At 50.4% G+C, this 26,259-nt stretch overlaps 12 protein-coding genes across 12 annotated transcripts; 8 read left to right on the top strand and 4 right to left on the bottom strand.

The window, feature by feature from the left end:
• Positions 1-701: 701 nt before the first annotated feature.
• Positions 702-2,930, bottom strand: V8C40DRAFT_256277 (uncharacterized protein). The gene is made up of 2 exons (XM_083218242.1): positions 2,754-2,930; positions 702-2,688 (listed from the first exon to the last, which is right to left on the bottom strand). Exon 2 carries the CDS (start codon positions 2,594-2,596, stop codon positions 746-748), a length of 1,851 nt encoding a protein of 616 aa, XP_083068787.1. The 5' UTR covers positions 2,597-2,688; positions 2,754-2,930; the 3' UTR covers positions 702-745.
• Positions 2,931-3,038: 108 nt separating this feature from the next.
• V8C40DRAFT_256274 (GTPase-activating protein GYP8) lies at positions 3,039-4,653 on the top strand. The gene is made up of 3 exons (XM_083218241.1): positions 3,039-3,316; positions 3,380-3,559; positions 3,626-4,653. Exons 1-3 carry the CDS (start codon positions 3,091-3,093, stop codon positions 4,483-4,485), a joined length of 1,266 nt encoding a protein of 421 aa, XP_083068786.1. The 5' UTR covers positions 3,039-3,090; the 3' UTR covers positions 4,486-4,653.
• A 6-nt stretch (positions 4,654-4,659) lies between these two features.
• On the bottom strand, positions 4,660-7,053 carry V8C40DRAFT_115610 (Sac2 family-domain-containing protein). Its single transcript, XM_083210852.1, has 3 exons — positions 6,499-7,053; positions 6,030-6,424; positions 4,660-5,974 (listed from the first exon to the last, which is right to left on the bottom strand). The coding sequence occupies exons 1-3, from the start codon at positions 6,953-6,955 to the stop codon at positions 4,835-4,837; spliced, it is 1,992 nt and encodes a 663-aa protein (XP_083068785.1). The 5' UTR covers positions 6,956-7,053; the 3' UTR covers positions 4,660-4,834.
• A 1,575-nt stretch (positions 7,054-8,628) lies between these two features.
• V8C40DRAFT_256267 (translation protein SH3-like domain-containing protein) lies at positions 8,629-9,999 on the top strand. Its single transcript, XM_083218240.1, has 4 exons — positions 8,629-8,758; positions 9,038-9,304; positions 9,384-9,516; positions 9,595-9,999. Exons 1-4 carry the CDS (start codon positions 8,747-8,749, stop codon positions 9,663-9,665), a joined length of 483 nt encoding a protein of 160 aa, XP_083068784.1. The 5' UTR covers positions 8,629-8,746; the 3' UTR covers positions 9,666-9,999.
• A 253-nt stretch (positions 10,000-10,252) lies between these two features.
• V8C40DRAFT_256264 (TFIIB-type zinc finger domain-containing protein) lies at positions 10,253-12,585 on the top strand. Its single transcript, XM_083218239.1, has 6 exons — positions 10,253-10,671; positions 10,724-11,248; positions 11,302-11,515; positions 11,568-11,945; positions 12,010-12,252; positions 12,320-12,585. Exons 1-6 carry the CDS (start codon positions 10,552-10,554, stop codon positions 12,412-12,414), a joined length of 1,575 nt encoding a protein of 524 aa, XP_083068783.1. The 5' UTR covers positions 10,253-10,551; the 3' UTR covers positions 12,415-12,585.
• A 321-nt stretch (positions 12,586-12,906) lies between these two features.
• Positions 12,907-13,429, top strand: V8C40DRAFT_256262 (ubiquitin family domain-containing protein). Its single transcript, XM_083218238.1, has 3 exons — positions 12,907-12,958; positions 13,019-13,025; positions 13,102-13,429. Coding segments are annotated over exons 1-3 (258 nt in total). The 5' UTR covers positions 12,907-12,957; the 3' UTR covers positions 13,352-13,429.
• Positions 13,263-14,051, top strand: V8C40DRAFT_256260 (uncharacterized protein). Its single transcript, XM_083218237.1, has 2 exons — positions 13,263-13,282; positions 13,408-14,051. The coding sequence occupies exon 2, from the start codon at positions 13,498-13,500 to the stop codon at positions 13,666-13,668; it is 171 nt and encodes a 56-aa protein (XP_083068781.1). The 5' UTR covers positions 13,263-13,282; positions 13,408-13,497; the 3' UTR covers positions 13,669-14,051.
• A 286-nt stretch (positions 14,052-14,337) lies between these two features.
• On the top strand, positions 14,338-15,728 carry V8C40DRAFT_256259 (Yip1 family protein). The gene is made up of 3 exons (XM_083218236.1): positions 14,338-14,494; positions 14,614-15,013; positions 15,105-15,728. Exons 1-3 carry the CDS (start codon positions 14,450-14,452, stop codon positions 15,509-15,511), a joined length of 852 nt encoding a protein of 283 aa, XP_083068780.1. The 5' UTR covers positions 14,338-14,449; the 3' UTR covers positions 15,512-15,728.
• V8C40DRAFT_256255 (Rhodanese-like domain-containing protein) lies at positions 15,619-16,981 on the bottom strand. The gene is made up of 2 exons (XM_083218235.1): positions 16,311-16,981; positions 15,619-16,191 (listed from the first exon to the last, which is right to left on the bottom strand). The coding sequence occupies exons 1-2, from the start codon at positions 16,603-16,605 to the stop codon at positions 15,872-15,874; spliced, it is 615 nt and encodes a 204-aa protein (XP_083068779.1). The 5' UTR covers positions 16,606-16,981; the 3' UTR covers positions 15,619-15,871.
• A 136-nt stretch (positions 16,982-17,117) lies between these two features.
• On the bottom strand, positions 17,118-20,254 carry V8C40DRAFT_256250 (C-22 sterol desaturase). Its single transcript, XM_083218234.1, has 5 exons — positions 19,413-20,254; positions 19,176-19,326; positions 18,144-19,111; positions 17,798-18,081; positions 17,118-17,737 (listed from the first exon to the last, which is right to left on the bottom strand). The coding sequence occupies exons 1-5, from the start codon at positions 19,588-19,590 to the stop codon at positions 17,702-17,704; spliced, it is 1,617 nt and encodes a 538-aa protein (XP_083068778.1). The 5' UTR covers positions 19,591-20,254; the 3' UTR covers positions 17,118-17,701.
• Positions 20,255-23,192: 2,938 nt separating this feature from the next.
• On the top strand, positions 23,193-24,022 carry V8C40DRAFT_256243 (uncharacterized protein). The gene is made up of 4 exons (XM_083218233.1): positions 23,193-23,542; positions 23,604-23,644; positions 23,695-23,763; positions 23,841-24,022. Exons 1-4 carry the CDS (start codon positions 23,345-23,347, stop codon positions 23,929-23,931), a joined length of 399 nt encoding a protein of 132 aa, XP_083068777.1. The 5' UTR covers positions 23,193-23,344; the 3' UTR covers positions 23,932-24,022.
• A 313-nt stretch (positions 24,023-24,335) lies between these two features.
• Positions 24,336-26,149, top strand: V8C40DRAFT_115236 (branched-chain alpha-ketoacid dehydrogenase). Its single transcript, XM_083210851.1, has 2 exons — positions 24,336-24,877; positions 24,955-26,149. The coding sequence occupies exons 1-2, from the start codon at positions 24,699-24,701 to the stop codon at positions 26,111-26,113; spliced, it is 1,338 nt and encodes a 445-aa protein (XP_083068776.1). The 5' UTR covers positions 24,336-24,698; the 3' UTR covers positions 26,114-26,149.
• Positions 26,150-26,259: the final 110 nt, after the last annotated feature.

Raw genomic sequence — 26,259 nt, 5'->3', positions numbered from 1 at the left:
TGCCTACCAGCCTTTAGAAATGCAAGTATGTCGCCATATTCAAGTAGTCGCAGTACTAAGGCAAAACTTGGGTTGCTGAAGAACATAGCGTACATATGGGACACACCATGTATTCCATGAAAGACAGGGCAGCCTGCAATTATTAAATAAGTAGAAGCCTTGATAAAGTCTCCTAGCTTTGGATTAATGTTGCGAAGATTCTTGGCCCAACGTCTGTGGATTTACGTACCTAGATACTCCGATTAGTTATCTTCAATGTTTTCTCACACCCACCGCATGTGCCTCCAACAATTAATAATATTACTAGGTTATATATTCACCCAAGCTTATATACCCTTACTGCCACTTCCCCGACCTGCTGTACTTGCTAAATAATAAGGCTGTTATAAGAATTGTAATTTTGATACAGAAGATTGAGGAATTTTCAGCTTACTGCTAGTTTGGCGTTCTTTCAATGCCCTAGTTTCACCATCAAGCGACTACCTACATGTACTAATATACTTTACCCAGTCGAACGAAGAATTACATTAAGAGCAAAAGCAACTAGCAAACCAGCAACTACTCGTCCAGATTCCACTGACTACGGCCACTTTAGAAAGGCTCGCACTACTGGATGAAGAGCTGGTTCAACTTTCTGATAGTATCTCAGCTCACGGGCCCCTATTTCTCCTTACTACATATACCTAGGTAAGCATATAAAACATCTCCAACTTCATATTCGCTATATTACACTATCTAAGTCCTATTATATTAACTTCCTGAATCCTCCTGTCAGCTGTAGAAAAATGCGAACAATTCGAGGCTCCCCACCACGCCCACACGATACCTGCTGTTGCAGCCATTCATCTGGCAATCCCTCAAACGCAATCCCCCCTTTCTTCCATTCCTCCATCATATCAGCCCATCTGCTACTCTCCGAGCTCTGCCTCCATTCAGCCATCTCCTCGCCAATCACCATCTTCCCCAACTTACCACCTGCTATTACCAGCAATGCCGCAACCGTCTGCTTCAAAACGTCTGTTCCACGACATCTCCCCCACTCAGCCTCTCTCCTACCCGATTTCCTGTCATCTCTTGATATAGGTTGGCATACTGCTACTGGGAACCTGCATGTCTGGCAGGTTCCGTAGCCTTCATCTGCCTCTTTATCTTCACCCTCGTCTGCATCTGCGTCTGTCCCTTCTTTCTCTTCTCCATCAAGACCCGATAGCTTGTTCACAAGCGTTCTAAATCTCTCAGACTCATTCCACATCCTACATTCTCTCACCGAGTGTGTATAACATGACTCGCTCCAGGTATGTGCCCTGCATAGCTGGCACTGGATTGCTTCCTCGCCCCATTCCCGAATCCTTGCCTGAACCGCCGACCAGTATGAATCCATATCCTCATAGCCCTTTAGTTCCTCTGCAGCATTGTCCAGAGCATCTTTGATATATCCTTCATCTGCAGAGTTAATATCCATCTTCATCTTCTCCGTTTTATGCCGCTTCTGCTTCCTTCCTGCTGCTGCCCTGTAGTTGACAGTCGAATCCCAATCATCCCACTGCTGGAGGCTTAATACGTTTAACTCGAGCTGTCGCCTCTCTATTGCTTTGAGCACCCATGCTTCTTCCACCGCCATGTCCAGCTGGTAAAACACCCGCAGCATAATCATCACCTGCCGCGAATCCCACCACATCGGCGACGTGAGCCATTTGCCCACTTCTAGCCCCTGCAGATACAGCTTGCTGTTAAACTGGATTCGGCTGCCCTCTTGCCAAATCTTTACTTGTTGTAGAAGAGTCATCCCAGACGGCAGCTGAAACGTTAACATGGCCGATACTGCATGTATTACCACTAGGTAGAACCTGCACCACTCACCGTTTATCCGATGCCATGCCCTGTCATCCCCACGCCGCTCGCCCTCTCCGTCTGTTTTCTCCCACTGGGGACATCGAGATCGCGGCAAGCAACACCCGCCGCACCACGGAACCTCTCCGTAGCCCCCAATTCCATTGTCGTCAACACTAAAATGTGCTTCCAGAAGACGATCCTCGATAAGGCACGCCATATCCTTTGCCGGCCTTTGGCAGTCAGATATATCGTGGCTGTTGCAGGTTATGTCTCGGTAGAGAAAGCAAAGCGGGCATCTGACATCCCACCGCTCTAGCTGTTGCTGAAACGCCTTCCCGTCATCGTCAAGCCTCCGGTCATCCTGCCAATCTCTCCACCTCCTGGGGTCTTGCCGCCTCACGTCCGGCTCGAGGTACCACTCATACCATTTGTATAAATCATCCTCTGACCACGCCCCAATTGGTTTGACCATTTTATAGTGAATCAGCGAGTTTTCCAGTGCGCCTTGCAGTACACTGCTTGCACGTGCCGATTTGGGTGATTGTTTTTGTTTAAGAGGGAGCTCTCGTAACGGATGATGGCGATAGAGTTGCTGACGCTGGTGAGGGTAATTGGAGCTCTTTCTAGTTAATGCCGTGCTAGAGGTGTCATCTGGTTGTGCGCGTGGGAGTAAACGAGCAGAGTAATAAATCGATCTGAAAGTTGCCTTTGGGCGTTTATTTGCTTTATGGAGCTGCTCCTTATCTAATGCCCGTTTGGACATTGTTGCCTTCTGGATTGGCTATCGCGGTGTATTATTTATTATTTGGCTTAGGCTATTTGTTTAGAAAAAGAATTGCGCATATGTTGTTGCTTCTTAAGTGTTGAGAGAAGAAAGTCGGTCAGTACATGTAGCTTTGATGAAGCCCAAGAGAACTAACTATTGGCTACAGATTACCTCATGAATACATGTATTAGGTACAATGACATGTGGACAGCATGCAATTGTAATTGTGCCCAACCAAGTATTTGGCATCCGATAAGTATATCAAAAATGATTGAATTTGGCAATATATAACGAAATGAAAATGAAATGTGTCTACGCTGTTAATTGACGCTGTTATAGTAGACCAGTGGCTGCTTGTTTGTTTTACATGTGACCCGCCAAAATACAATGTACTACGGAGTACAGTAGCTCCAACGAGCAAGCAAACGTCACGTCACCAGCACTAGCCCGATTCAAACCTCCCAAGATCGAAAAGCACCCAAATCTAGCACATGAGCCTGGACAAAGAGCTGGTCGATCCCGCTGGCCGCGACGATGAAGATGACGAGCCTGTTCCCGTTGCCCCGGAGGAGCCCACCGACGACCTCAACTCGCCGGCCGCCGCCCTGAAGACGAGCGAGATCCTGGCCGCCTGCACATGGAGAGATGCCACGCGCCTGAGAGCTCTCGCCGAGTCGGACGGCGGCCTGCTTGCCGATTCGCTTCGTCAGGCTGCCTGTATGTTCTCCGACCACTTCCTCTTCTTCCGGATACATTCGCTAATAAATTATCTCTGCATAGGGCCCATCCTGCTTGGCCTGACCCCCCCTGCGGACGAAAAGGAACACCAAGGCGACGGCACGCGGGCAGCAGATGCCGATGCTGATGCCGCTGGTGGTCATTGGAAAGAGTTGCCGCGCCACAGAGATGAGGACCAAGTTCAGCTCGACGTAAACCGGTCCTTTGTTCATTACCCTAGCGGTATGCCTCTCTCCCATGTCGTGTAATAACACTCGGTTGATGTATAAACACTGACATCCTTTTTAGACCAGTCCGAACCGGAGCTACACAAACGGAAACAAGAGCTATCAGATCTCATCGTCGAGGTTCTTCGTCGATACCCATATCTTTGCTACTTTCAGGGATACCATGACATCTGCCAGGTATTCCTGCTCGTGCTGGAGCCAGCATTCAGGGCGCCTCTGGTTGCTCGGCTCTCCATTCTACGCATCCGCGACTTCATGCTGCCCAGCCTCAGCGCCACAACCGCACAGCTAAGGCTCCTGCCCGACATTCTCGCCCGCGCGGATCCCGAGCTCCGGCGGCACATTTCTAGCATAGAGCCTTTCTATGCGCTCGCCGGCACGCTCACCATGTACGCTCACAACATAGAGCGGTACAGAGACATCGCCAGACTGTTTGACGTCATTCTGGCCCGGGAGCCTACGTTCTCTATATACTTGTTTGCTCAGATTGTCATAGATCGCCGGGACGAGATCTTTGAGATTGACGAGCCTGATATGCTTCAAGTCATTCTCGGCAGGGTCCCGCCGGAACTAGATCTAGATGACCTGATCAAGAAATCCGTGGACTTGTTCGTTCGCCATCCCCCGGAGACCCTCCGATCGTGGTATCAAATATCGGCGTCAAGCGCGCTCAAAACTTGCAGAGACGTCGACGATAGCACGCGGCAAACACTAGAGGATGGACACCATTACTTTGAGAAGCAGGTCAAGGAAATACAGTGGCAGGAGCTGAGAATTGGGGTCAGAAGGAAGATGTGGATGTACAGGCGCCCTGTCAAATTCATTGGAGCAGCCATCATGGTCGGAGTTGTGGCATTCTATCTTCGGCGAAACCCTACTCTTGTCCAGTACATATGGTCCCTCTTCCCTGGCCAGCGTTGATATCGTCGTTTACATATATGGAAGGGTTAGGCGAAGGAAGTATTAGATATATCCAATCATAGGTTAATTGTGAAGGATAAAGGACGGCCAGGTAATAAAAGGACAAAAAAGAATCCGCTATAATATTTACAAGGGCTTGGTTGTCTAGAGTGACTAAGTTTTCTGCACATGTGCCTGTCTAATTATTCAACCCCTGTCCCATGAACATGCTATGCCTCCTGACGCCATACAAATAACTGAAGCTAGAATCCAACCCTAGTTTTCATGACAATGCCTCAATCCAACGCTTACTCGCGTCATTATAAATCATAATTTTTTGGGGGGAAGGCAGCGGCATAAATATGTACATCTATGATTCACCCTGATATGTCTGTTTCAGCTCTTCAAAATGTTCTTGCTGTTCCTGCGCCAGCTTCCCCGCTTCATCACCAATGATAGTGAGGATCAGAGAATAGTTGTTATAAAGGAACCGCTCGCTTTTCCTCGTGTCACCATGCGACTGCGCCTGTCGAGCCAAGAAGGCTTCCACTTCGGAGCGCAAACGGCGAAGACTAGCGACGACGGGCTCATCATCGCCGGCCTCTGTGGACAGAGCCAGAAAGCCGTGGAGCAGCTGCCCAAACCGCTGGGTGACCATGTGCGGCGCAGCCGACATTTTCAACTGATCGGCCTTGGCCAGTTTCGCAGGGGCAGCATTGGTCAACAGCCGGACAGATTCGCAATGGCGGTCCATGATGACCTGCAGCCGCGGCCAGAGCAACATGTTGGTGCCGTTGATGTAGCCGTCCACGGCGGGTACTTTTCGCCTCTGAAGGTCAAAGGCAAAGTGCTGGTTGAGTCGGATGCAGAGAAGAAGTCCCAGGGCGTCGAAGCTCTCGCTAACGAGCGTTTTTGAAAGCACTCTGCCAACCTCAAAAGTTGGGTCAAATATGTAGTTGAAGTTTTTGGATATCTGCGAATAAGACAAGGCGGGTGCGAAGAAAGCCGCCAAGAAGGTATACTCAGCCGTGGCATTGTCGATGAGAGCCAGGTTGAAGTTTCGAAAGGGGACTTCCAAGTAGTGAGTTGACTGATCTTCCTCCGCCAGATATGATGAGATGGCCGAGGTACTCTTTGTTCGTAGCATGTCAATCCGGCGCCCGAGATTGAATGCATCGTGTGGCGGGCCAGCAACACGGCTGCTCGACAGGACAGCAGTTTTCCTTGTTGCATCCTCTTGCCCCAAGACGTCATTTTTATCCAGAATATGAAGCTTGAGCTTGGCCAAGGCCCTCTCGTAGCGTGTGAATTGGTTTAGATAGTACCATCGCATCGTATTCATGTACGCTTGTGAGATTTCTTCCGCAAGGGCGGCATGGTGCTTATGCAAAAACGTATAGAGATCCTTGAACTTGAGGAAGTTCTGCTGCTGGATTATCTGGGCATTAATGTGAGGCGACCGAAGAGCCTTGATCTGGGCGACAAGGAAGTCTCGAATGCGCTCTACAGCCTGTGATGCTACACGTTAGTTGATTCCGCAGCCAGCTACAGGCAAAGGACCGCACCTTTAAGATTAGCTTCTCTAAGATAGGGCCCAGCTCCTCGCTGGCTTTGCCCTGTTGTGCTCCAGACAGCTTCTTAATGGCCGAGGCTCTTTTATCCACCTCATTCAATGTTTTGGCCCACAGCTCGTCGATATGGCCCGTCGTTATCCTGGAAATGGTATCGGGTGACACGCTCAGCTCTTCCACCAATGGGCCAAGTGCCTTTTCGATTCGTTTGCGGTTCTCTAACCTTCTACTCAGCGCACTGGAGCGTGACTGCAGTGTTTCAATGTCAGCCGATACGGTGGAAAGGTCATTGCGAAAATCGGCGAGATTCATCTCGACCGAGTTCAGGATGTCGTCGCACGCAACAATGGACCGGTGCAAGGCGTCAAACCGGGCCTTGTCCTCTTCGTCTACAATTGGCAAGTTAGCAGAGGATACAATCTATATGACTTCATGTTACAGCCATGGAAATAGAGTGACGCACATTCACTTGCACTCTGCGGCCGGCGCAAGCTTGTGGCATCTTGGTCGAAGCTCCCGGCGGCCAGCTCCTTTAGAGACAGCCCGCCGAAATCGACGTCAAATGTCAGATCCTCCGGAGTAATCAAGCTTGCCCTGCTTTGGGTCTTGCCCACGACCTCGGAATCTGCTGCCAGCAGCTTCTCCAAGACCTCCACCGAGTCCGGAGCCTGTCCGGGCTGTTGTCTCGCATCTGAGCCATTGGGCTTGCGGGACGACGCCAAGAGCGATGTGGTAGAGTCGCTTGACACCAAGGAGAGAGACGAGCCGCGCGGAGAAGGCCCTTGTCTCTGCGATGTGATGTAAGGGCTGAGAGTGCTCGATGTCCTTCGTGGCAGCGGCGAGTTGTGTCGGCTGGTGATCTGGGGAGTCGAAGGGCCGGACGCGCTGGCTTGGGATGCTGCGAGACGGTCGAGCCACATGATGCGCAGCCAGAGTCGGAGATGAGGTTATCGATTGGTGAAGAGAGGGCGTCTCGTGATCATGACCGTCTCATGGCTCTGGGGAGGTGGTTTGAATGCCAGATTGTCACTGGTGATTCGGTGGATGGCGGGTAGCTGTGCTGTATGTGAGCATGAGCATGAGCATACATGTAGCATGTACTCGCAACTGTCGCTGCTAGCTGTACTGTACTCCGTACAGAGTGAGACGCTGCGAGGCTATGCCGATGCGCTGGTGGAGAACGAACTTGGGGCAGTCAATTAGCGCCATCATTGGTGAAGGGGGGCGCTGTAGCAGCACCCAGCAAGCGCTGGACAGGATACGAAGAATCCATGCAACCATGGATGGACAATTATAGAATTGGTTTCCATACCAGAAAGAATTGATTTCTCTAGATGTCTGGATCAAGTGTTGCATCTGGGTACTAACCTATCTATGTCAGTATTCTTGTCATCTTTGATGAGGTACTCCCTACCTGGTGCTGTTAATAAGTGCTCCACGAAAAGAAGTCGGTAGCAGCCATTGCCAAGCCTCATTTACCCAGAGGCCTCAGTACGAGTATCCAGTACCTTAGTTCCTATTGAGGCCGCAAGCTTACGCCACCACAAATCTGTGCTCACAATTGGAAAGCAGAATGCAGTGCTGTGAATCAACCGGAACAGCATAAAAGACAGAAGAGGGTTGAGAAAGACAAGATTCTAGGCCTAGCCGTTACAACGCAGCAACTGCAGGCTCATTGGCTCCAAGCTCCAAGTATACACGTACCGCCTGTAGGGGCCCTTGTGCAGCAGATTCATCTGTCGACGACATTGAAACATCACGCGACTAAGAAGATGTCGGGGTACCATGCCATGCAGCGGATATACGCGAGACACGGTGTACCAGAGCTCTACTGCCAGCTCACATTTAAACTTTGGTAGAGCATTGCAGATGTTGCTCCTTTTAGGGAGGAAAAGCCCTATTAGCACTAAACCTTCCGTAGTTGCAGGTACCCCAGCTACATAGAGTACTTGTAGTAGTACAGAGGCACTCAATTCGCACAGATTGCTGTGGTTACTTTTGCAGCTCTCATGAACGTGTGCAGCAGAAGTACCAGCTCGGTAAAATAGATCAATGCATCATGTCAGGCGGTTTGCAGATTCGGGATGCGGAGTTGTGTGTGATCATCTCCCTTGTGCCGAGCTCATGCAGCCTCCCCTCCCCAGAGGAAACCACCTCAGCTAGCTTGAAGAGAAGCCCGACAGAGGTACATACGAGCTACTTTAAGAAGTCTTCGGGTAAACAATACCTTTGTAAAAGCACCTAATTTAAATAATTATTAAATGATATTTCGGTGAGTACACCTGCACTGCTTGAAGAGTCCTCTTCTCTCAAGTAAAGGCTCGTGACAGTGCTCGTGTCCAGCTTTTTTGGAAATGTTCCGCCCTAATAAGGCTGGCGGGCGGGACGAAAAAAAAAAAGAGCACCAAACCTTACCGGTTGGGCAAAAAAAAGGTACTAACTTGCTCCCTCCAAAACGGGTGCAAACCGTGTCCCACAGTCGCTCAAGCACCATTAACGCCAGGGCCAATCACACAGGCGAAAAAAAAATTCAGGTAACGCACCTTTTCTTCCCCCTCCGTCCACCCTTTGCTCTTCTCCTCTCACCTCTCAATTTCTCCTCTCCACATACTTTCAATACTCTCCACTGTCCTTTTGTCTGCCACGCAGACTCTCTCCGACTTCCTTCTCTTCGCTTCACGACAAGCTCGATTTTTGCGCAATCCATCACCATGTCTGAGGAGGTAAGTCCATCGTCTGCTTCCGTTGCGCTGCCTCTGCGCAAAGGGAAAAAAAACACCCCGCAATCATCTTGGCTGCCCCTCGACTGAGCGACACCCCACATCACAATATTGCTTTTTTTTTTTTTTTTTTTTTGTTGCGAGATTCGCCAGATGAGATCCTGCGTCCCAAGATCGCCCCGTCTACAAGATCATCAGCATCAAATCACCTAATAAAACTACAATCTTTTCGCACTCGCTTCATCACAAACTCTAAACGCTAACCAATTCGTCCACCTACAGCATGATGTTACCTTCGAGTCCGCCGACGCCGGCGCGTCTCTCACCTACCCCATGCAGTGCTCTGCTCTGCGCAAGAACGGCTTCGTCGTGATCAAGGGTCGCCCGTGCAAGATTGTCGACATGTCCACCTCCAAGACCGGCAAGCACGGTCACGCCAAGGTCCACCTTGTCGCCCTTGACATCTTCACCGGCAAGAAGTACGAAGATCTCTCCCCCTCCACTCACAACATGGATGTCCCCAACGTCACCCGTCGTGAGTACCAGCTTGTAAGTAAATTCTGCTCCCCAGATGAGAATTGGAAGAGGAAAAAGGAAAGAGTTGAGCTTTACTAACACGATTCTGTAGCTCGACATCTCTGACGATGGTTTCCTCTCCCTCATGAACGACGACGGTGACACCAAGGATGATGTCCGCATGCCCGACGGCGAGATTGGTGAGAAGATCAACAAGCTCTTCAAGGTTGACGAGAAGGACACCAGTAAGTCACCATTCTCATCCCTTTTTTTACTGTCCAAGCGTGGTACGAAAATGGAGTGTATTCTAACCCAATTCTCAGACGTTGTTGTCCTTACCTCCATGGGTGAGGAGGCCGCCATTGAGGCCAAGGAGGCTCCCAAGCAGGGTTAAATTAAATCTTAACTCCCCCACCAAATGAGCACTACGAAGATTTAGGATTTGGTTATAGCCCCTCGTCACCTCTTTTTCCTCCCCCACCTCCAGGCGTTTATTACGGCCGTCGTAACATCGAATATCCTTGGCTTGATGTATGGGTCGTTGCGTTCGAAGGTTGATGGATGGGATTTCTCTGCTAGTTACAATGCTCGGCATTTCAAACGCCCTTTCTGAGGGTCATTATTTTCCTTTGTACGCTCCACGAGTCATCGCCAAAGTTACCCATACAGACATGTGTGCGTAGCTGGCCGTCATGATGAAAATGAAAAAGAAAAAAATGAACGTGCATACTGAGCTTGCTGCAATCGGTGAATAAGTGCAAACTGTAACGTGTAATTAACCGTAAGAGACGGTCCCTTCCGGCGATGTAGATTTGCTGTAGATTTCCTGCAGATTTTCTGTAGATTTGCTACAGATTTTCTGCAGACAGATGAATTATAGAATGCTTGCAGCTGTCATTAGAGTTCCCGAGATGTGTGGCTGCAGTAGGTGAAAATTATAGTGGGTAAAATTCAAGGTAGCGTTACGCAGAGCCGCCAACAGGTTAATTGTACTTTTGATCAAGACAACACCAGCCTTTGCAAACAAAACCTCATGCCTATCCGCTGGTATCTTTCGGTTGGACAAGCCTGCAGCTTCAGTTCGTTGTATCGCCATCAGTCCGAAACCTCGGAGTTTCTTTCTTTTCTTGATCGGTGAACACGGTGCAATATGAGGACAAACTTCTCTCAGAAGTGCTGCATAGACCGCGAAGTCTACACTTACTCGCCATAACTCAGCACCTTCATCTCCATTCATCATCTCTGCTCGCTGTCAGCATCATTCAACGTGTACATCCAGAATGGAAGGGCCAGGAGAAGTCCGGAGAATGCCCCGAGGCGAAAGATGCCCCGAATGCGGTAGCCAGAGATGGTACCTGCAAGATGGGCTGAGATTTTGCGCTCGGGGTCATCAAATCGAAGTAGGTAATTCTTGGTGAACTCTGACCGGGCTGTAAAATTGACCGATGATAGGGCTTTATCCAATTTGATCTTGGTGATATTGAAGACTCTGGTAAAATGGGAGCCGTATCTCGGCGTGAAAAGGCCCCAAGAGACAGGGGAAAGAGGGCACCTACACTGACGGGCCAGGCCGGCAGAGACCTCTACCTTGAAGCTCTCCAATTGATTATTAGAAGCCAAGTAACATGGCTCATCAATGAAAAGGGCCACAGAGAAGAGCTAGAAACTGTCGTTCGCGACTTGTGGGATCTGCGAATCAGAGGGTCAAATTCTGGTATCGGCGACGATGCCCAAGGAGACGACGAAGACCTGGCGGTTTTCAGCTCTCAGCCCTCTCAGGATTCATCATCATCAAAATGGCATCCTCAATCCAGGAAGCAGAGCTGGGATCCCGAGCTGGGCTTACGATGGCCGTTGCCACGCGTCACCGACACACTCGCAATCTGCTATTTAGGCTGCGTCCTCTTGAGGATACCAACTCACCTCGGTGAAATCATTCGATGGGCCAGGAGCGGTAGCATTCCGTACAAAAAATGCGTAAGCATAACTATGCCCCAACACCTAGTTTCTCCATGTTAACTTGCGAATAGTATCAACATCTGCCCCAGGAAATGCGAGATCGAATGCCCGCCTCATATATCAGGGTCCTGAAGCTACCATTCCGATCTTCTATAGAAGGAGACGAGATACACAGAGTCGTTATGGACTTGGTACTCTCATACGACTTCAACTACAGTCTGGTCTTTCCAGAGATTAATCACGTTCCGCAGCTGATACAATTTGCAAAAGAGCTTGCGCTGCCCAGTAAGAATTACTATTCCTTCAACTGACCAGTAAGATTCTAATTAAAGAACAGTTGATGCCATCATCACGACCCGAAGGTTGGCGTCCCTCTTAGGATATCAATTCCGCTTTCCGACAGAGAAGCTTTCAAACCCCAGGTTAGATTATCCAGAGATACGTCTAATGGCCCTGCTCATTGTTGCCACCAAACTATATTTTCCCCTTGCCGATACTGCTTCATTATCCCGACTTCAAAATGCGAATTTCCTCCAGATACCTACACTTGACTGGGAGAGATGGCGACAGGGCAGAAGCAACTTGCCAACACAACGCGACACGAAGACTACCAAGTTTGACTTTGATAAAGTCACTCCTAGCCAGGTAGTCTCTATGGAAGAGGACGAACTTGACGCATATTTTGCTCACGTCTCCAGTCTCATTGACACGACTAGTAAGTTAATGAGTACCATGACTTTTTTTTTTTTTTAGTTACAATACTGATAGGATGGTTTAAGGCGATAATCCAATCACGAAATTCTTTCCGGTAGAAGAATCGTCGGCCAGCACAAGCCAACTAGAGGATATTTCTACCAAGGACATAGATGACGCCGCCAAAAATTTACTGAATCAAACTCTCGAGTACAATCGGTTCAATCCAGCCAAATCAGAAAACACTTCGCCGTCTATGCCAAGATATGAGGCATTTCGCAATGTCGACCACCTCTCTGAAACCGCAACAGAACTTTACAGAGCGGCGGGTAAGTCTAGACTCAGGAGAATGACAGCGCTGTGGTAAAGAAAGGAGCTAACATATGCGTAATGAAGGCTTGGTAGTAGGGGCTTCTCTTGAAACTATGACAGACGCCATTTACAGGATTGAACGGACCATGGTGGTTTGGCAAAATAAAAATCGGGCATGAGGAGCCAATAATAGATTTGATGGTTGATCAAGGCATCTACCTGTCAATGAAGGGGCTTTGTATATAGTTGCTGCGCAAGTATGACGCAGACGGAGGCCCCCAATTTTGGTAATATGACAGTTAACGGGCAATTTCAATACATCCAATGATGATCTAATACATTAAAAGGCCAGAAGCCGTTTGTTCATCTCACCAGTCGCAAAATAGAAGCTCGAGCTTGTGTTACTTGATGAAAGTGTGCTCTTTGCTGTAGAATTCCAAGTTGGGACGAAGTACTTGGTACATGGAGTGAGAAGGTCCACTCAAGGTCTTCGAGGTGCTTCCAAGAATGGACTAGGGCGAGGTGGGTTGTCGGACCGGCACTAGCAGTAAAATGGAAAGCCCTCTCCATTCCCCATAACAGGCGCACTTTCTTCTTGCAAGTCACGTGTGTCGGCTACTGACCTAGGGTTTTCCATGATTTCAACTTCCGCCCCACCAATTTTGCGCGCAGAATCAGCGATCGAACCTTCACATCGTCAAGCATCACAAAAATCGTTCAAGAGTGAGTATCGTCGCCACGCCTCAGGGAGCAAGCCAGGATGAAAATACTAACCGTTAACAGTGCAGATGTAAGCTCAGATTGAAAACCCGCCAGATTTCGCGACGACGTCGAACCCGGATAGGCCGTACTAACAATGCGATCAGTTTCGTGAAGACCCTGACGGGCAAGACCATCACCCTTGAGGTCGAGTCCTCCGACACGATCGACAATGTCAAGTCCAAGATCCAGGACAAGGAGGGCATTCCCCCGGACCAGCAGCGATTGATCTTTGCTGGCAAGCAGCTCGAGGATGGCCGCACCCTTTCCGACTACAACATCCAGAAGGTGCGTCATCAGGAAACTTCATTTCAGCTTTTCTTCGCGAAAAGCGCGGAACAAAAGACTGGGAAATGAGGGAAACCGGGGAAACAACAAGAAAAACGGAACAGAATGCTAATGCCAATCTGCAGGAGTCCACCCTCCACCTCGTCCTCCGTCTGCGTGGTGGTGTCATTGAGCCCTCCCTGAAGGTTCTTGCCTCCAAGTTCAACTGCGACAAGATGATCTGCCGCAAGTGCTACGTACGTTCTAATTCTGAGTATCTACTGGATAAATCGCAGGCACTGACTTTGGCGATTTCACAGGCCCGTCTCCCTCCCCGTGCCACCAACTGCCGTAAGCGAAAGTGCGGTCACACCAACCAGCTCCGACCCAAGAAGAAGCTCAAATAAATCATTTCACCAAGGATGTGGCGTCTGGGTTCTGGCATTCTGGGGTGGCGAGGACAGAGGTGCTTCTGCTTTATTCCGGATTTTGTTTCTACATTAGCATCAGGGCAGAGGCAGAATATATCAAATCTAGATGATGTCTGATGGCAGCTCATTGTTAAATATCCTCTGGGGAGCGGCTAGTGACTCGACGGTGACTGACGCCAATATTACACTTCGAAATCCCGGCCCCATGAAGAGGTGTAAATCGAAGCTTGAAGAGAGCATCTGGTTATTGTACAGCCTATGGAGCTAAAAGGGCAAAACATGATGGACCATCAGTTAAGACCACAGAATGAATGGATTGCAGATAGATTATCTAGCAAAAAATCCACATGATTAACGTATACGCCCAAGTCAGCAGGCTGCACCAAAATAAGGATTCCTCCACGTCAATTGATCAAATAATATGATTTAAATAGCATGTAAACAAGTAAATTGCTTATCAAAAGGGAGTTGATTCTTTTTCGCTGTCCCACAACACAGCATCTGTACCTGGACAAAGCTGGCTAGCCGGAGGATTTGATTCGTTCTTTGTCCATTCTGCTGCATGCATTTGATCACGTGATACGACGACATCTCGTGGCAAGCTATCCCCCAAGCTCAAGCCACCATACGTCTAAAAAGAGACAGCTTGGACTCGACCCAACTCACAACTAATTGCCCGGCTTTAACCAACTGATATTTGGACAGCGTTCTTGCCAGCGGGACTCGGTCAGCGCATTTCCCCCCCAAAGACGCCAAAATGTCCGGCTCTGGATATGATGCGGTAGTGGATGTGGACGACGAGGTACGTTGTGTGAAAGGAAAGCAAGCATACGTTGCCTTGAACTACCCCGGCCTGTGATGCCTGCAAAAAGGGAATGTCGCCTTGCTAAGCTTCTGGGGCTGCGGCCTGCGTCTTTCTAGGGCGACCTCGGCCACACCGATCTCCAAGAGGATCTCGAATTCCACAGCTCCAACTTCAACGAGCCGTCATCGTCATCGCGCGGCGGCCGCAAGGCGCCGGCAGCAGGCCTGCCCCCGCCAGCGACATCCTCGTCGTCATCGTCCAAGCGCTATCTCTGGAGCATGCAATTTTATGCGCAGTTCTTTGACGTCGATACATCTGCCGTCCTGTCGCGCTGTTGGGCGGCTTTGTTCCCGCGGGCAAACTTCCTCGATGTGCTTGAGGGCAATCCCGACTTGTACGGCCCGTTTTGGATCGCTACGACGGTGGTCCTGATCCTCTTCCTCGGCGGTACCATCAGCCAGTATCTCTCGACCACGGGCAAGTCCCAGTTTGCCTACGATTTTAGGCTATTAAGCGGTATGAAGTGGCATTATCTTGCTTGAGGTTTCATTGAGGAGGATATGGATATAGTTGATAAGATGGGGCTAACATGATGATTGATATTCAGGCGCTGCCGGTTTAATCTATGGATATACCTTGGTCATCCCCGTGGCCCTGTTCCTCGCTCTTCGGTACTTTGGAAGCGAATCAGCGAACCTCCTGGAGTGCTGGGCTCTGTACGGATACTCAAACCTGATATGGATCCCTGTTGCGCTGATTTCCTGGTCGCCAATCTCCATCCTTAACTGGGTCTTTGTTGGTGTCGGCTTCGGCCTGTCTGTGGTCTTCCTAGTACGAAATCTGTATCCAGTGCTGAGCGCAACGGATCGTCAGGTTAGCAAGATCCTGCTGGTTATTGTCATTTTACTACACGCTGGTCTTTCCTTGACGATCAAGATCCTCTTCTTTGCTCACGGCAGCCCGGTTGCGCGATCCCCAGCAGGTGGGGATGCCGATAAGAAGCCAGAGTTTTGATGAACTCAGATCATTGCAATCAAGTATTTGGGGGAACACCTCAGCGTCTTTTATGAAGAGGAATATCTGTCACACAGGGGGGCTCGTTTTTAAGGAGACTATTACTTGGTCGGTATTCGGCAAAAGCATTTGTACACTATAACTTGATGGGTGGCTATGCCTCGATATGAATGACACAGAATCATGAATTTAGATCTTTTTTTATATTTGATTTCCAGCCATCCTCGATCTTTTGGTTGCTCAGTCTGCTCCCCTCAGCCACTGGCACTTATACATACACATATACACCCAAACTCACACACATATATAAAAGTCGTAATATCAGCATTCGCCTCATCAATTTTTGACACAGCAGCAACTTTATTTCCCCTCGCCCTTGCTTCCCCCGGGCTTCACAGCCTCCACGGGACCCTTGTTCAGATCCCAGTCGAGCCAGCTGCCTGGGTACTCGCCCACACTAGCCCACCCGGCGTGCTGCGCCAGCCCCGCGGCCGCCCTCGCGCGCACGCCGGCCTTGCAGTAGAAGAGCAGGGCGGCGTCCTTGGGCGGGCGCGCGTAGCCGTACAGGTCCTCGAAGTCCTCGTCGGAGATGTGGAAGCTCTGGACGGCGGAGGTGATGGGGATGTTGATTGCGCCGGGGATCTTGCCCGTGTCGAGGAGCTCGTGGGGTTCGCGGACGTCTTTATTCATTGTCAGTTGACACCCATACAGAGAAGGGGAAGAGAAGAGGAGAGGAGGTAGTTGTGAGGAGGGGATGGGATGTAAATAGAGAGATGTATGTATGTTTATGTGCCCTTACCAACAATGACAACCTCCTCCTTAGGATCCTTGCCCTCCACCAGCTTCTTGATCTCATCAAAGCCCCAGATCCGACTATTCGGCACCTGATTGTTCGGACCAGAGTACCACCGCCGCACACCAGCAACACCACCAGTGACAGATCCAGGACTCGTCCACCTCGCCAGCGGCCGAGCTGCCACGCCGGAGCACGACCTGGCTGCGCAAGCCGAGATTGAGACTGAAGCTGGAGCGGCGATGCCCCGTGGCGAGATGCGCCGCAGGAGAATCCGCTGGCAAGCTTGTCGAGCGGCCATTGCGTTGTTGTTTTATTTTGTTTTGTTCTGTATTTGTATATTACAGAGGGAGCTCTGGCGCAAACGAAGGTGGGAAGTGCTGTAGGTGGTAATGGAAGGCAATTCGTTGGAAGCGGGTACTGGTTTAAGAGGCGCAATTCGCTAGGACGGCTTGCTAACTAAACTTGCCGATATCAATCAATCGATACCTCAGAGCTCTACACAATTGAGCTCAAATTCCCCAAAAATCAACCTGCCCATCAACTTTTAGAAAAAATACAGCTCTCCAGCAACAAAAACGCACCAATGATCAAAGGTAGATAGACAGATGGTAAGCTTAGGTGAAAGCTGCAAGGGTTCTTTGGGCGCAGCTGGATATCCGAAATCACCCCGCGACGTCATGTCATGTGCAGCTTTAAACGGCCCCAGATATCGTCGAGCTTCCTTCGCGCGCTTGGAAATCACGATCTAGCATGGGAGAATTTCACGGTTTGCCGGACGATAGCCTAATCCTTTGAACACCCCTTGATATCCATATCGAGAACCGATATAAAGGCCTCAAGAGCTGCTTTTTAAGATTGTTGCCTTTTTCTTCGGCTCCAATCAAAATCCAGTCGTCAAACCAAGTACAGACGCATAGGCATCACGAAGAGTATCTGCTTCAACTAATCTCACGATATCTCGACGCCAATAGACTCTCTCTCTCAAATCAAATCTTTTTATTTCCTTCATCCATTCCATCAGCTGAGCCTGATCTAATCTCTTCTTCGTGTCCAGCAGCGAGGCAATCGTGTTGCCGCTGACTAAATTAAGTATATACAATGATGATTGGGTATTAAAATTATGTACCATCTCTTTTTGGCTCTATGCAAGGCCAATCCTGAGCTCCCATCTTAGCTTCATGGCAGCTCAGCGGTCGGTAGTACGCTCCTGGGCAAGCAAATCCCGTTGTGCAAAGAAAAACGCCGTCTATCGCCACAGATGGCAATCGCCCAACTGACGCTCATATATCGCTTCGATAAAACGTCTTTCGTCCGTCCTATTATGCCGCCAACCACGACTCGGCAGCTTTTATTTTCCTCTTTGATCATTCATTCATGCTTTTGTTTTTCGTCCTTTATTTCCTCTCTTCGAAAGTAAGAGGGCAGTCATCCTAGGCTACTGTCAGCTCCGTCCGTCGACATCACGATTCTATTCACGATTCACGACTTACCTTGGGGAAGATGGTTGCAAACACCTTAATCTCCTCTGACAGAGGGGTAGCGTGATGGGTCCAGTTCATCTGCACAGATGCCTTTCCGAGCATCAGGGCCAGGTTAAGCTGTGCATAAACTTGGCCCAGGCAGTAGTGAGCGCCGGTTCCAAAGACCAAGTAGTTTTTGGCACCCTTGACCTCGGCGTCACCTGAATAGTATCTCTCAGGATCAAAGTAGTCGGGGTTCTCGTAAACATCGGGGTCGTGAAGAGCCATGTATGTCGTGGGAATCAACATGGCACCTGCCGAGAAACAACATGTCAGTAAAATTCAAAAGGAAACATCATGAAACAGTCTGGCTTACCCTTGGGAACAGTGTACTTGTCGGTGATGGGGAACGGCTTCTTGACCTTGTACGGAACCATGAGGACGGGAGGGCGGTATCGCAGAAGCTCTCGGACGACGGCACGGGTGTAGGTCAGGGACTCAAGCTGATCCATGTTCAGCTCAGCATAGGCGTCACCGTTTCGGACCTTGAGGTTTTCCTCTCGAACGCGGTCAAGAACGTCGGGTCGCTGGGCAGCAATCTGGAACAACCATGTCGCGGCACTGCTGGTGGCATCCTGAGAGGCGAAAAGGAAGGTGAAGACAGTCTGGGAGATTTCATAATCGCGGAACATGCGCAGCATAGGAGCCGGCTTCACCATGCCCTCGGTGGACAGGCCCTTCTCCTCAGCCTCACGCCAGCGCTCGGATTGAATCATCTGCAGAATCCAGGCGTCCATAATGCAGGTGACGTCTCCACCGGCAGCCATACGGACCTTGCTCTTGGCGGCACACTTTGCGAACTCAGCGAGAACCATGTCGGCGGCCTTCTTTCCATACCAGGTCTTGGTGTAGGGAAGAATGATGGGGAAGTTGACGAGCTCAAGAGCCGCAGTGATGAGATAATAGTCATCGGCAATCTTCTTGACGGCCTCGTCGGAGATGTAGTGTCCAACAAAGGTACGGCAAGAGACGGCGCACATGAGCTCACGGAATTCGGGCATGAAAGGAACGGGCTTGCCGCCATTCTCCTTGGTGATGTCGAGGAACCGCTTGAAGTAGACCTTATAGACCTCTTCCTGACCGGGCAGATAGGACTCGAGAGCCTTGCGGGTGAAGAGGCCGTTGAGGCCTTTGCGGAAATCCACGTGGGGCTTGCCGTCGAGGAAAACCCAATTGTCCTCTCCGAGGAGCTTGTAAGCGGCATCGACGACACAGGGCTTGACATAAGCCGGGGAGTTGAGCACCTTGCGAGCCATGTCTCGAGTGGACGCGATAACGACAAACCTACGGAGAAATTCATGTTAGTCCTGGTGTCTGCCATTGTCTCGGTGCGGTTCGTCAATCTTACTTGTGGAAGACGGAGACGCAGCTCAAGGGACCGCTCAACCACTTGGCATAGTACTCCTCAAACTTGGGGTCCATGGACTGGAGGAAGGGTCCGATGAAAGGCTGCTTCCATGCCGGGCCAACAATAGAACCCTTGTTCATAAGGTAGCTGACTGTTGGAGGACGATATCTCGTTAGCTGACTGGTCTCTTGGTCGAGCCGCCACGGGCTTTCACAGGGCGCAACAATATATCCGTACCTTGGTCATAGACGACGCAGATGGCCAAGATGGTGAAGAACCAAGTCCACGGTCCCGCGGCAGCAATGGTGTCGATGACATAGTCGACCTGAGGAGGGATGTTGGCGCTGACATATTTCGAGTTGGCGAGGACAGACGTCAAGACGGACGACGCCCTGGTGGCATTGAGTGCGTCCATGGTGGGCGAACGGAGGAGAGACGAGTCTTTGGTCTGTCACGATCAGAAGCTCTGTCTCTGTCTCTTCTCTAGGACACGATATGCTCTCTACTACAGTACTTGGACAGTAGTAGTTGCAGTACCACCAAGCCTGACAGTACCTGGACTGGAGAAGAGAGAACCGACGGGGGCAGGCGAAGTGACGGCGATGGAGATATAAGAGAATTGAGGGTCGACAGGGGGGGAGGGAAACAAAAAGGCGCCGGGCCAGGGCCGTCTGGGGTTAAGCAGAGGTCAGGTACGGGTGAGTTACTCGCACTTTTTTTTGCGACTAGCAGCTCTGGATACTAAAGCTCTGAGTTGCTTTATTAGTAATTGGGCCGACCCACGAGTGCGGTGTACAAATTATCTGGAGCAGCAGCAGGGCCTTTTTACAGGTATAGGTGCCAACGGTGGTACTCGGCCGGTACGGACACTCGAAGTACTCGCGGCTGAAGGTGCGACCTCCAATTACTGTGTTCTGGCGGATTTGTTTGGCAGAGGGCATGAGTTTTACTCCTTCAAATACTGGATGGGCATGTACATGTACTCATCAGGCAGTCGTACAGGGAATGTGTGACGAGCAGATGCGTGCATGACCGAAAAGACGCTGACGGAGGAACAAAAGCACAGCACAGAGTTTTTCTCATCCATGGATGGGATTCAATGATTTCGCGCCGACCCACGACCGTCTCCACGAGCCAAAATGCAGCTAATCCCTCCCCTGTGCTTGACTGCGCTGTGGCCCCCCCTGCCAATTTTAATCTTGTCTCTCTTTTTCTTCAAATTCTCGCTGCCTTTTTTCGCTCTTATCGATTTAGCGTCGAAAAAAATGACAACATGGCGTTTTTCGTGAATCGCCCAGCCGGCTGGCTTCCTCGTACGGAGTACCGGGACGCGATGTGTAAGTGCTTCCTTCTTACACGCCTTTTGACTCTTGGATTTTCTTACTCCGTTGAATTTTATATTTTTCTCCTTGCTTTTTACAGCTCATTTTCCGAATCATTTGCCCTCTTTTTCTTTTTGTTTTCGAAATCATCCAAACCCTCCGTACTATCTGTACCACTTAGAGGTTGCGCCGCGGCGCCCTCGGCTTTAAGCATGATGCCGTTCTGCGACCTCGCGTCGACCTAGGGCACATGTACCCATTAATTAACAGCCCACCTTGCTCTCGTCTATCAAGCGTGTATCGCGTACCCGTCCCTGGATCCCTGGTTCGGAAATATGCTGCAAATTGCAGGTCCAAGCTCGTCCAAGATGGAGAGAATGGCAAGGCTTTGTATCATCTATCGATTAACAAGCATATGGCCCTGCCTCCGCTCTCCGGAAAAGATTTCGTATCTATCGATTAGATGCCATCTCCCAGAGCCTTGGCAGTCATACTGGCTGGGTATGATATTGGTTGCTACAGGTACTACTCCATGCCTTTGTGTATGCCTAGGCCGGAAGGGTATAATTGCCAATTTCAACATGAACAACTCTCTCTTACTCACGCCGATCAACGCTCGTCACTTGTAAGACGAACTCGTATGATGGCTTGCCGAAAGTGAGCAGCATCGCTTGTTCTCCCTGCGCAGCACTCGCAAACTCTGGGGAATGGCTCTCTCCATGCCATTCCTGCGCATCAAAACCTCTTCTACTCCATTGATGAGCATACAAGTAGGTACTATCTTGCACTACATCCGCGGAAGATAAAAAGGGGTGCTCCAACCAGTACTCATCACACAAGTATACGAGACAGTGCGTCAGACTGTCCACCCATTCACAGACACTACGAGCACAGCTACGATGCCACTAGCATCGGCGCATTCGAATTCGTTCACACAAGGTCAGATCAAATCTCGTTCCTGTGCGCCACGCACCAATGGCCGCTGCCCGTTGGCCCGCCTCCCTTGCAGCAGGTGTCGCAAAACGGCAGCGTCGCGCTCGAGAGAAAAACTGTTGGGGCATCTCTTGGAGAGCGCAGCCAATCGACTTTCACGAATTCTGGCGGCCCGTCCGCGTATCGAACACGAATACGAATAAGTTGCCTCGACGGGGGTCCTCGTCCCGCTTTTGGGCTGCTCACGCTCCGCATTGTCCCTGGCCTTGTCTGTCGCTTGACTCTTTGGGATCGGCTGCAGCCACTAAGACCGCTGGTATTAAGCTGCTCTGGTCCCGTGCGCGTGCCCGCAAGCTTCCTTCAGCTCCATACCGGCACGCAGTAATAAGATTGAATGAGACCAGGCCAGCCCGAGCCGTCCGGACGATATCATCAGCCACGGATCACGGACCAAGGACCAAGAACTAGGCGGCAGACAAGCCCGATCAGCATTCACCGAGGAGATTGATTGTATCTGATTTGATTCAGCTTTCAGTGGCCAGTTTCGGGATTCATCCCATCGTCCAAGGCGGCCGTTGATCCACATATCAATGGGAGGCGCTGGCCAGTTGGCCCGATGAAGCGGCTACAAATAAGCCAGCCCAGCTCAAGCTTCCGATCCGGGTCCCCCAAATGGGATATTTTGTTATCCGAACCGACTGACATCATTTGATGGTCCGTGTTTCTTGTCGCTTTGATGCCTGTCGATTGCTTATCATCGGATGCCATCATCCTACGAGAATGGCAAATTGGCGACACGGTGAGATGTCGAAAGAGGTGGCATTGTGCTGCTGCAACACGGGGTGCTGCTCCCTGTAACATCTGCAAAATGCACCCCATACGTACAAGCAATCGTTGCTTGCATGCGTTTTCCTTCGGGCTGCTCACGGGGGTGCTTTGTTAGGCATGAACTGGCCGAAGGGTGATATCTGAAATCCCGATTATGTAAGCATCCAGCGGCATTCCGTCTTTCCAGGGTAAGCGTGTAGTTTCGAGGTGAAATCGATGTTTTGGCCTTGACAACATTCGCCATTCGAAATAGTATGCCAAAAATAATCTACTCGGGCAAGTATCGATATCAACGGTGATAAGATGTAGTTATAACGATGGCTTCCAGTCCCTGGGATACCGAAAGGCTTGCCGAAGGTAAAGAATTATCGCAGGGCAAGATGGACACCACAGGTTCACAGGCAACCCATACCGGTGACTCGGTACTATTCTGAGATCTTCCACCATATCGGCCACCATCATCTAGCATTGACTGAATAGTTGAATGTACTCTGTCAGGCTCTGCAACTTTCTAAACCATCAATCCCAATTTCACCCCACACGAAACCTGTAGCAAATACTGGGCTCCTTGAGTATCTGCTTCTGTTACTACTTTACGCTAGTATCTACTCCTTACTCTCTTCCAGTATCTACTATTATAGCCAAGTTCCTCTAATATTTGGGTTTTTTTTAATACTGGATTCAAACTTGAGAATCGGCTTCTAGATAGCCATGGAGCTTTGGATTCTGAACAGCCACTCCCTGAATTAGAGCACCTGACTGACCATCCTCTCCCTAAGCCACGCAAACAGGGAATCTCACCGTGGGGGAGTGCCAAGAGATCGTAAGTTGAACCAAATCTACGTCATTGAAGCCGCCGACGTCGTGCCGCTGCCCCTTTTTGTTAGGCCAATACCTACTCCGGATAGCACCTAGCAGGAAACCAGCGTAACACAGCCTAACGTAGCCTAAATCGCCTTACCATAGCTCATCTCTGCAAGGCTACAATCGGTCCCTAAACGATGGATTAATGGACCTTTTGATTGTACACGTACACGCGAGCACACGTACGTGTCCCTCTGTATCAAATGTCTTCCTGCTTACATCATGCTCGGCTGCGTCCGCGTTTGCAGGAGGCTAAGGCATGTGGCTGGGAGGAGCGTGACGTATCGATATTGGCAGACGGGTATTAATATGAGGAGCGATGGCTTGGGTTTCCTCCCCGCATCAACACCTACAACTACAACCACATCACAACACTTACAGCTATCAACTTCTACCATATTCAAGATGCCTTCTTTCATTGTGAGCAGCCAGGTCCCGTCGCAATTTGTATCGTATTAACGTTCTTTTCTTTCCCCCTCAGGTCACCCTCAAGGACGATGTGTCAGATGACCAGCTTGCCGCGTGAGTCAGGCTCCTGTTCCGCTTTGACGACAACCACTGACGCGATACAGAGCCAAGCAGAAGGCTAAGGATGCCGGCGGCAAGATCACACACGAGTACACCTTGATCAAGGCCTTTACGTGAGTCCACGACATTTCCCCCGAGACGGAATATTCTATTTGCATCCAATGGCTGACTGGAACCTGCCTCAATACAGCGTTGAGTACCCTGAGGGCACAGTTCACTCGCTCGCCGAGGACCCCTCAGTGCAGACTGTCGAGGAGGATAAGGAGATGAGGACGCAGTAAATGGAGCTCTCTGATCTATTCTTGTTGCATCTACATACATCTACAATAGAAAGACGTAATATAGAGATTCTATCAACATCTTCATCTTCACCTTCCGCTGTGTCAGATGAGTGAATGAACGCATTTGGTCCCTGAAGCTTGGACCTGATGCTGCCCCGCCATGGATCTCGCGATTCCCCTCCTTTGTTAGCTTGCCTCGGGGTGACGTGACGTATGTACCGCGATAAGAGTGGGGAGCTGTTGTTATCGCCATGTGACTCTCCAGAGCGATGGGACATTCAACTCTGTGTCGTTTGGACCATTGAATTATGATTATTCTCACCATACTTTATACTCCATCTACATACGCGCATAACAACTAGAATTGGCGGCTGACTTGCAGCTTACACGGCTCGCAAAAGTAACCAAAAGTAACTCTGGGCTGCTGACGCTGGTGATTCGCTGTGCTTGTGCCGCCACTGGCCTTGCCCGCTGCACCGGCTCAACACGGCGCCGCTATCCCACAACTGGCCTGGCTGGGAGGCATGGACAGACTCACTCTAATAACTAACCCAGCTCTATCGTGTGCTAGTGGAATGAGCCGAAGATCGCTGAACCTCTTACCGACGATCGGAACTTTCCCCCTTATCTATCCCGGAAAATTGGCAGCCTGCCTATGCATATGAGCGCGGAGCGAGGCGTGGTGCATTTGCGTTTCCCATTGCTTGCTGCTTGATTCCCTAAACGAACCCACCGACTGCTCTCTTGCATCTCGCAATGCTGCTGCAATGAGGGCCATGTTCAGACACACGAGGCTGCTCCGGCCACTCGGGATTCGAGCCCCGACGCCTGTGCGGCCCCAGTTGCGGTGCTTCACCTCCAACATCGCACATGATGTATCTGGTGCCGAGATCTCGGCCCTGGCCAACCTGCCCCAGCATCCTCTGAGCTTGGCCGATCTCGTAAGGTAAGCAGCAGCTCATTCATCTTCATCCATAAAGTGTCCATGCATGCATTGGTTTAACAACATATCTCCTCTTCTAGACAAGGTAGACCGCCGTTATCCGAACGATCGCTTCTCGCGTCGGCCAACTTTACCCTCTCTCTCATTCCGATTCGCCTTGCACATCGCCTGCAGGCCCTCCAGAACCTCCCTTACATTGTTGTATCTAACCCGAACATTTCTCAAATCTACAACAACTACCTACACTCTCTATCCATCCTTCTCCCCTACTGGCAAGCTGCCTCCAAAGGCCGGGCCATCACAACACTAGACAACGAAATCAAATTCACAAATGCTCTCGCCGAGCTGGTCGCTACCCACACCGACACCATTCCGGTTCTTGCTAAAGGCTTCCTCGAGTGTCGCAAATACATCTCCCCAGAGGAGGTTACGCGCTTCCTAGATGAACACCTTCGCGCCCGCATTGGCACTCGCCTCATCTCGGAGCAACACATTGCCTTGCACTTCAGCAGCCAGCCTCATTTCGACCCCGGCGCGAGTCCCACGCCATGCCCCGAGCACCCGACCTACATTGGTGTTATCGATACCGCTCTGAAGCCCGCTTTGATAGTTGAATCTTGTGCGGGCTTTGTGGCTGACATCTGCGAGCTCAGATACGGCATACGGCCAAAGCTAATTATCAATGGCGAGCCAGAAACGACCTTTGCCTTTCTGCCAATGCATCTAGAATACATTATCACAGAGCTTCTCAAAAATGCCTTCCGAGCATCCATAGAAAGTAAATCAAACGAGCCCATCGAAGTCACCATCGCCCCCGAGCCACCGCTGAAGCTTCAACCTGGCGGTGCTCCCGAGATCAAGACCCCGTCTGAGGACTTGGGAGTCTTTAAGAGCGACGCAATCAAGCCGCTGGATGACAATGCCCCAGGCGTGACGATCCGCATCCGAGACCGAGGGGGCGGCATTCCTCCAGACGTCCTACCCAACATCTGGTCCTACTCGTTCACCACCTTTTCCGAGGACGACGACGTCCCTGGTTCTACCGGGAACGACGGGCTTGGTGCGATTGCAACGGCTAGCACCGGGGGAAGCTCGATTGCCGGTCTGGGATATGGTCTGCCGCTGAGCAGGGCATATGCTGAGTACTTTGGTGGCGGCATCGCCGTTCAGAGTTTATACGGTTGGGGAACAGACGTCTACCTCCGCCTAAAGGGGGTTGGGAAAGTCGACAAGAAGTGATTCGGGCGTCAAAAAGCTGAACGAAATATATACCCGATTTTTTCTTTATCTCTCATAGTACTGCCAAGTTGGCTACGGCGAGCCTGGAAGGAGATTTTTGTATGGTTTACTCATACTTGCTGGTTGTTTTTCTTGTATTTTATTTT

This window comes from Trichoderma camerunense (assembly GCF_050948025.1).
Source record: "Trichoderma camerunense strain CBS 138272 chromosome Unknown V8C40scaffold_21, whole genome shotgun sequence".
Classification (NCBI taxonomy): domain Eukaryota; kingdom Fungi; phylum Ascomycota; class Sordariomycetes; order Hypocreales; family Hypocreaceae; genus Trichoderma; species Trichoderma camerunense.
Note: the sequence above shows the minus strand (reverse complement) of the source record. Positions and strands in the feature narration are given on the sequence as shown.

Coding starts and splice junctions, on each gene's coding strand:
- V8C40DRAFT_256255 (XM_083218235.1), bottom strand. CDS start 16,605: ATGGCCGCTCGACAAGCTTGCCAGCGGATTCTCCTGCGGCGCATCTCG. Junction 16,192..16,310: donor GGAGGAGGTTGTCATTGTTG/GTAAGGGCACAT, acceptor CAATGAATAAAG/ACGTCCGCGAACCCCACGAG.
- V8C40DRAFT_115610 (XM_083210852.1), bottom strand. CDS start 6,955: ATGTGGCTCGACCGTCTCGCAGCATCCCAAGCCAGCGCGTCCGGCCCT. Junction 6,425..6,498: donor GCCGCAGAGTGCAAGTGAAT/GTGCGTCACTCT, acceptor TGCCAATTGTAG/ACGAAGAGGACAAGGCCCGG. Junction 5,975..6,029: donor TAGAGAAGCTAATCTTAAAG/GTGCGGTCCTTT, acceptor GTAGCATCACAG/GCTGTAGAGCGCATTCGAGA.
- V8C40DRAFT_256277 (XM_083218242.1), bottom strand. CDS start 2,596: ATGTCCAAACGGGCATTAGATAAGGAGCAGCTCCATAAAGCAAATAAA.
- V8C40DRAFT_256250 (XM_083218234.1), bottom strand. CDS start 19,590: ATGGACGCACTCAATGCCACCAGGGCGTCGTCCGTCTTGACGTCTGTC. Junction 19,327..19,412: donor CTGCGTCGTCTATGACCAAG/GTACGGATATAT, acceptor GTCCTCCAACAG/TCAGCTACCTTATGAACAAG. Junction 19,112..19,175: donor TGCGTCTCCGTCTTCCACAA/GTAAGATTGACG, acceptor ATTTCTCCGTAG/GTTTGTCGTTATCGCGTCCA.
- V8C40DRAFT_256274 (XM_083218241.1), top strand. CDS start 3,091: ATGAGCCTGGACAAAGAGCTGGTCGATCCCGCTGGCCGCGACGATGAA. Junction 3,317..3,379: donor TTCGCTTCGTCAGGCTGCCT/GTATGTTCTCCG, acceptor ATCTCTGCATAG/GGCCCATCCTGCTTGGCCTG. Junction 3,560..3,625: donor CTTTGTTCATTACCCTAGCG/GTATGCCTCTCT, acceptor CATCCTTTTTAG/ACCAGTCCGAACCGGAGCTA.
- V8C40DRAFT_256267 (XM_083218240.1), top strand. Junction 9,305..9,383: donor CCCGTCGTGAGTACCAGCTT/GTAAGTAAATTC, acceptor ACGATTCTGTAG/CTCGACATCTCTGACGATGG. Junction 9,517..9,594: donor GGTTGACGAGAAGGACACCA/GTAAGTCACCAT, acceptor CCCAATTCTCAG/ACGTTGTTGTCCTTACCTCC.
- V8C40DRAFT_256264 (XM_083218239.1), top strand. CDS start 10,552: ATGGAAGGGCCAGGAGAAGTCCGGAGAATGCCCCGAGGCGAAAGATGC. Junction 11,516..11,567: donor AAAAGAGCTTGCGCTGCCCA/GTAAGAATTACT, acceptor ATTAAAGAACAG/TTGATGCCATCATCACGACC. Junction 12,253..12,319: donor AGAACTTTACAGAGCGGCGG/GTAAGTCTAGAC, acceptor TGCGTAATGAAG/GCTTGGTAGTAGGGGCTTCT.
- V8C40DRAFT_115236 (XM_083210851.1), top strand. CDS start 24,699: ATGAGGGCCATGTTCAGACACACGAGGCTGCTCCGGCCACTCGGGATT. Junction 24,878..24,954: donor AGCTTGGCCGATCTCGTAAG/GTAAGCAGCAGC, acceptor CTCCTCTTCTAG/ACAAGGTAGACCGCCGTTAT.
- V8C40DRAFT_256259 (XM_083218236.1), top strand. CDS start 14,450: ATGTCCGGCTCTGGATATGATGCGGTAGTGGATGTGGACGACGAG. Junction 14,495..14,613: donor TAGTGGATGTGGACGACGAG/GTACGTTGTGTG, acceptor GCGTCTTTCTAG/GGCGACCTCGGCCACACCGA. Junction 15,014..15,104: donor CGATTTTAGGCTATTAAGCG/GTATGAAGTGGC, acceptor ATTGATATTCAG/GCGCTGCCGGTTTAATCTAT.
- V8C40DRAFT_256260 (XM_083218237.1), top strand. CDS start 13,498: ATGATCTGCCGCAAGTGCTACGTACGTTCTAATTCTGAGTATCTACTG.
- V8C40DRAFT_256243 (XM_083218233.1), top strand. CDS start 23,345: ATGCTCGGCTGCGTCCGCGTTTGCAGGAGGCTAAGGCATGTGGCTGGG. Junction 23,543..23,603: donor TCAAGATGCCTTCTTTCATT/GTGAGCAGCCAG, acceptor TTTCCCCCTCAG/GTCACCCTCAAGGACGATGT. Junction 23,645..23,694: donor TCAGATGACCAGCTTGCCGC/GTGAGTCAGGCT, acceptor GACGCGATACAG/AGCCAAGCAGAAGGCTAAGG.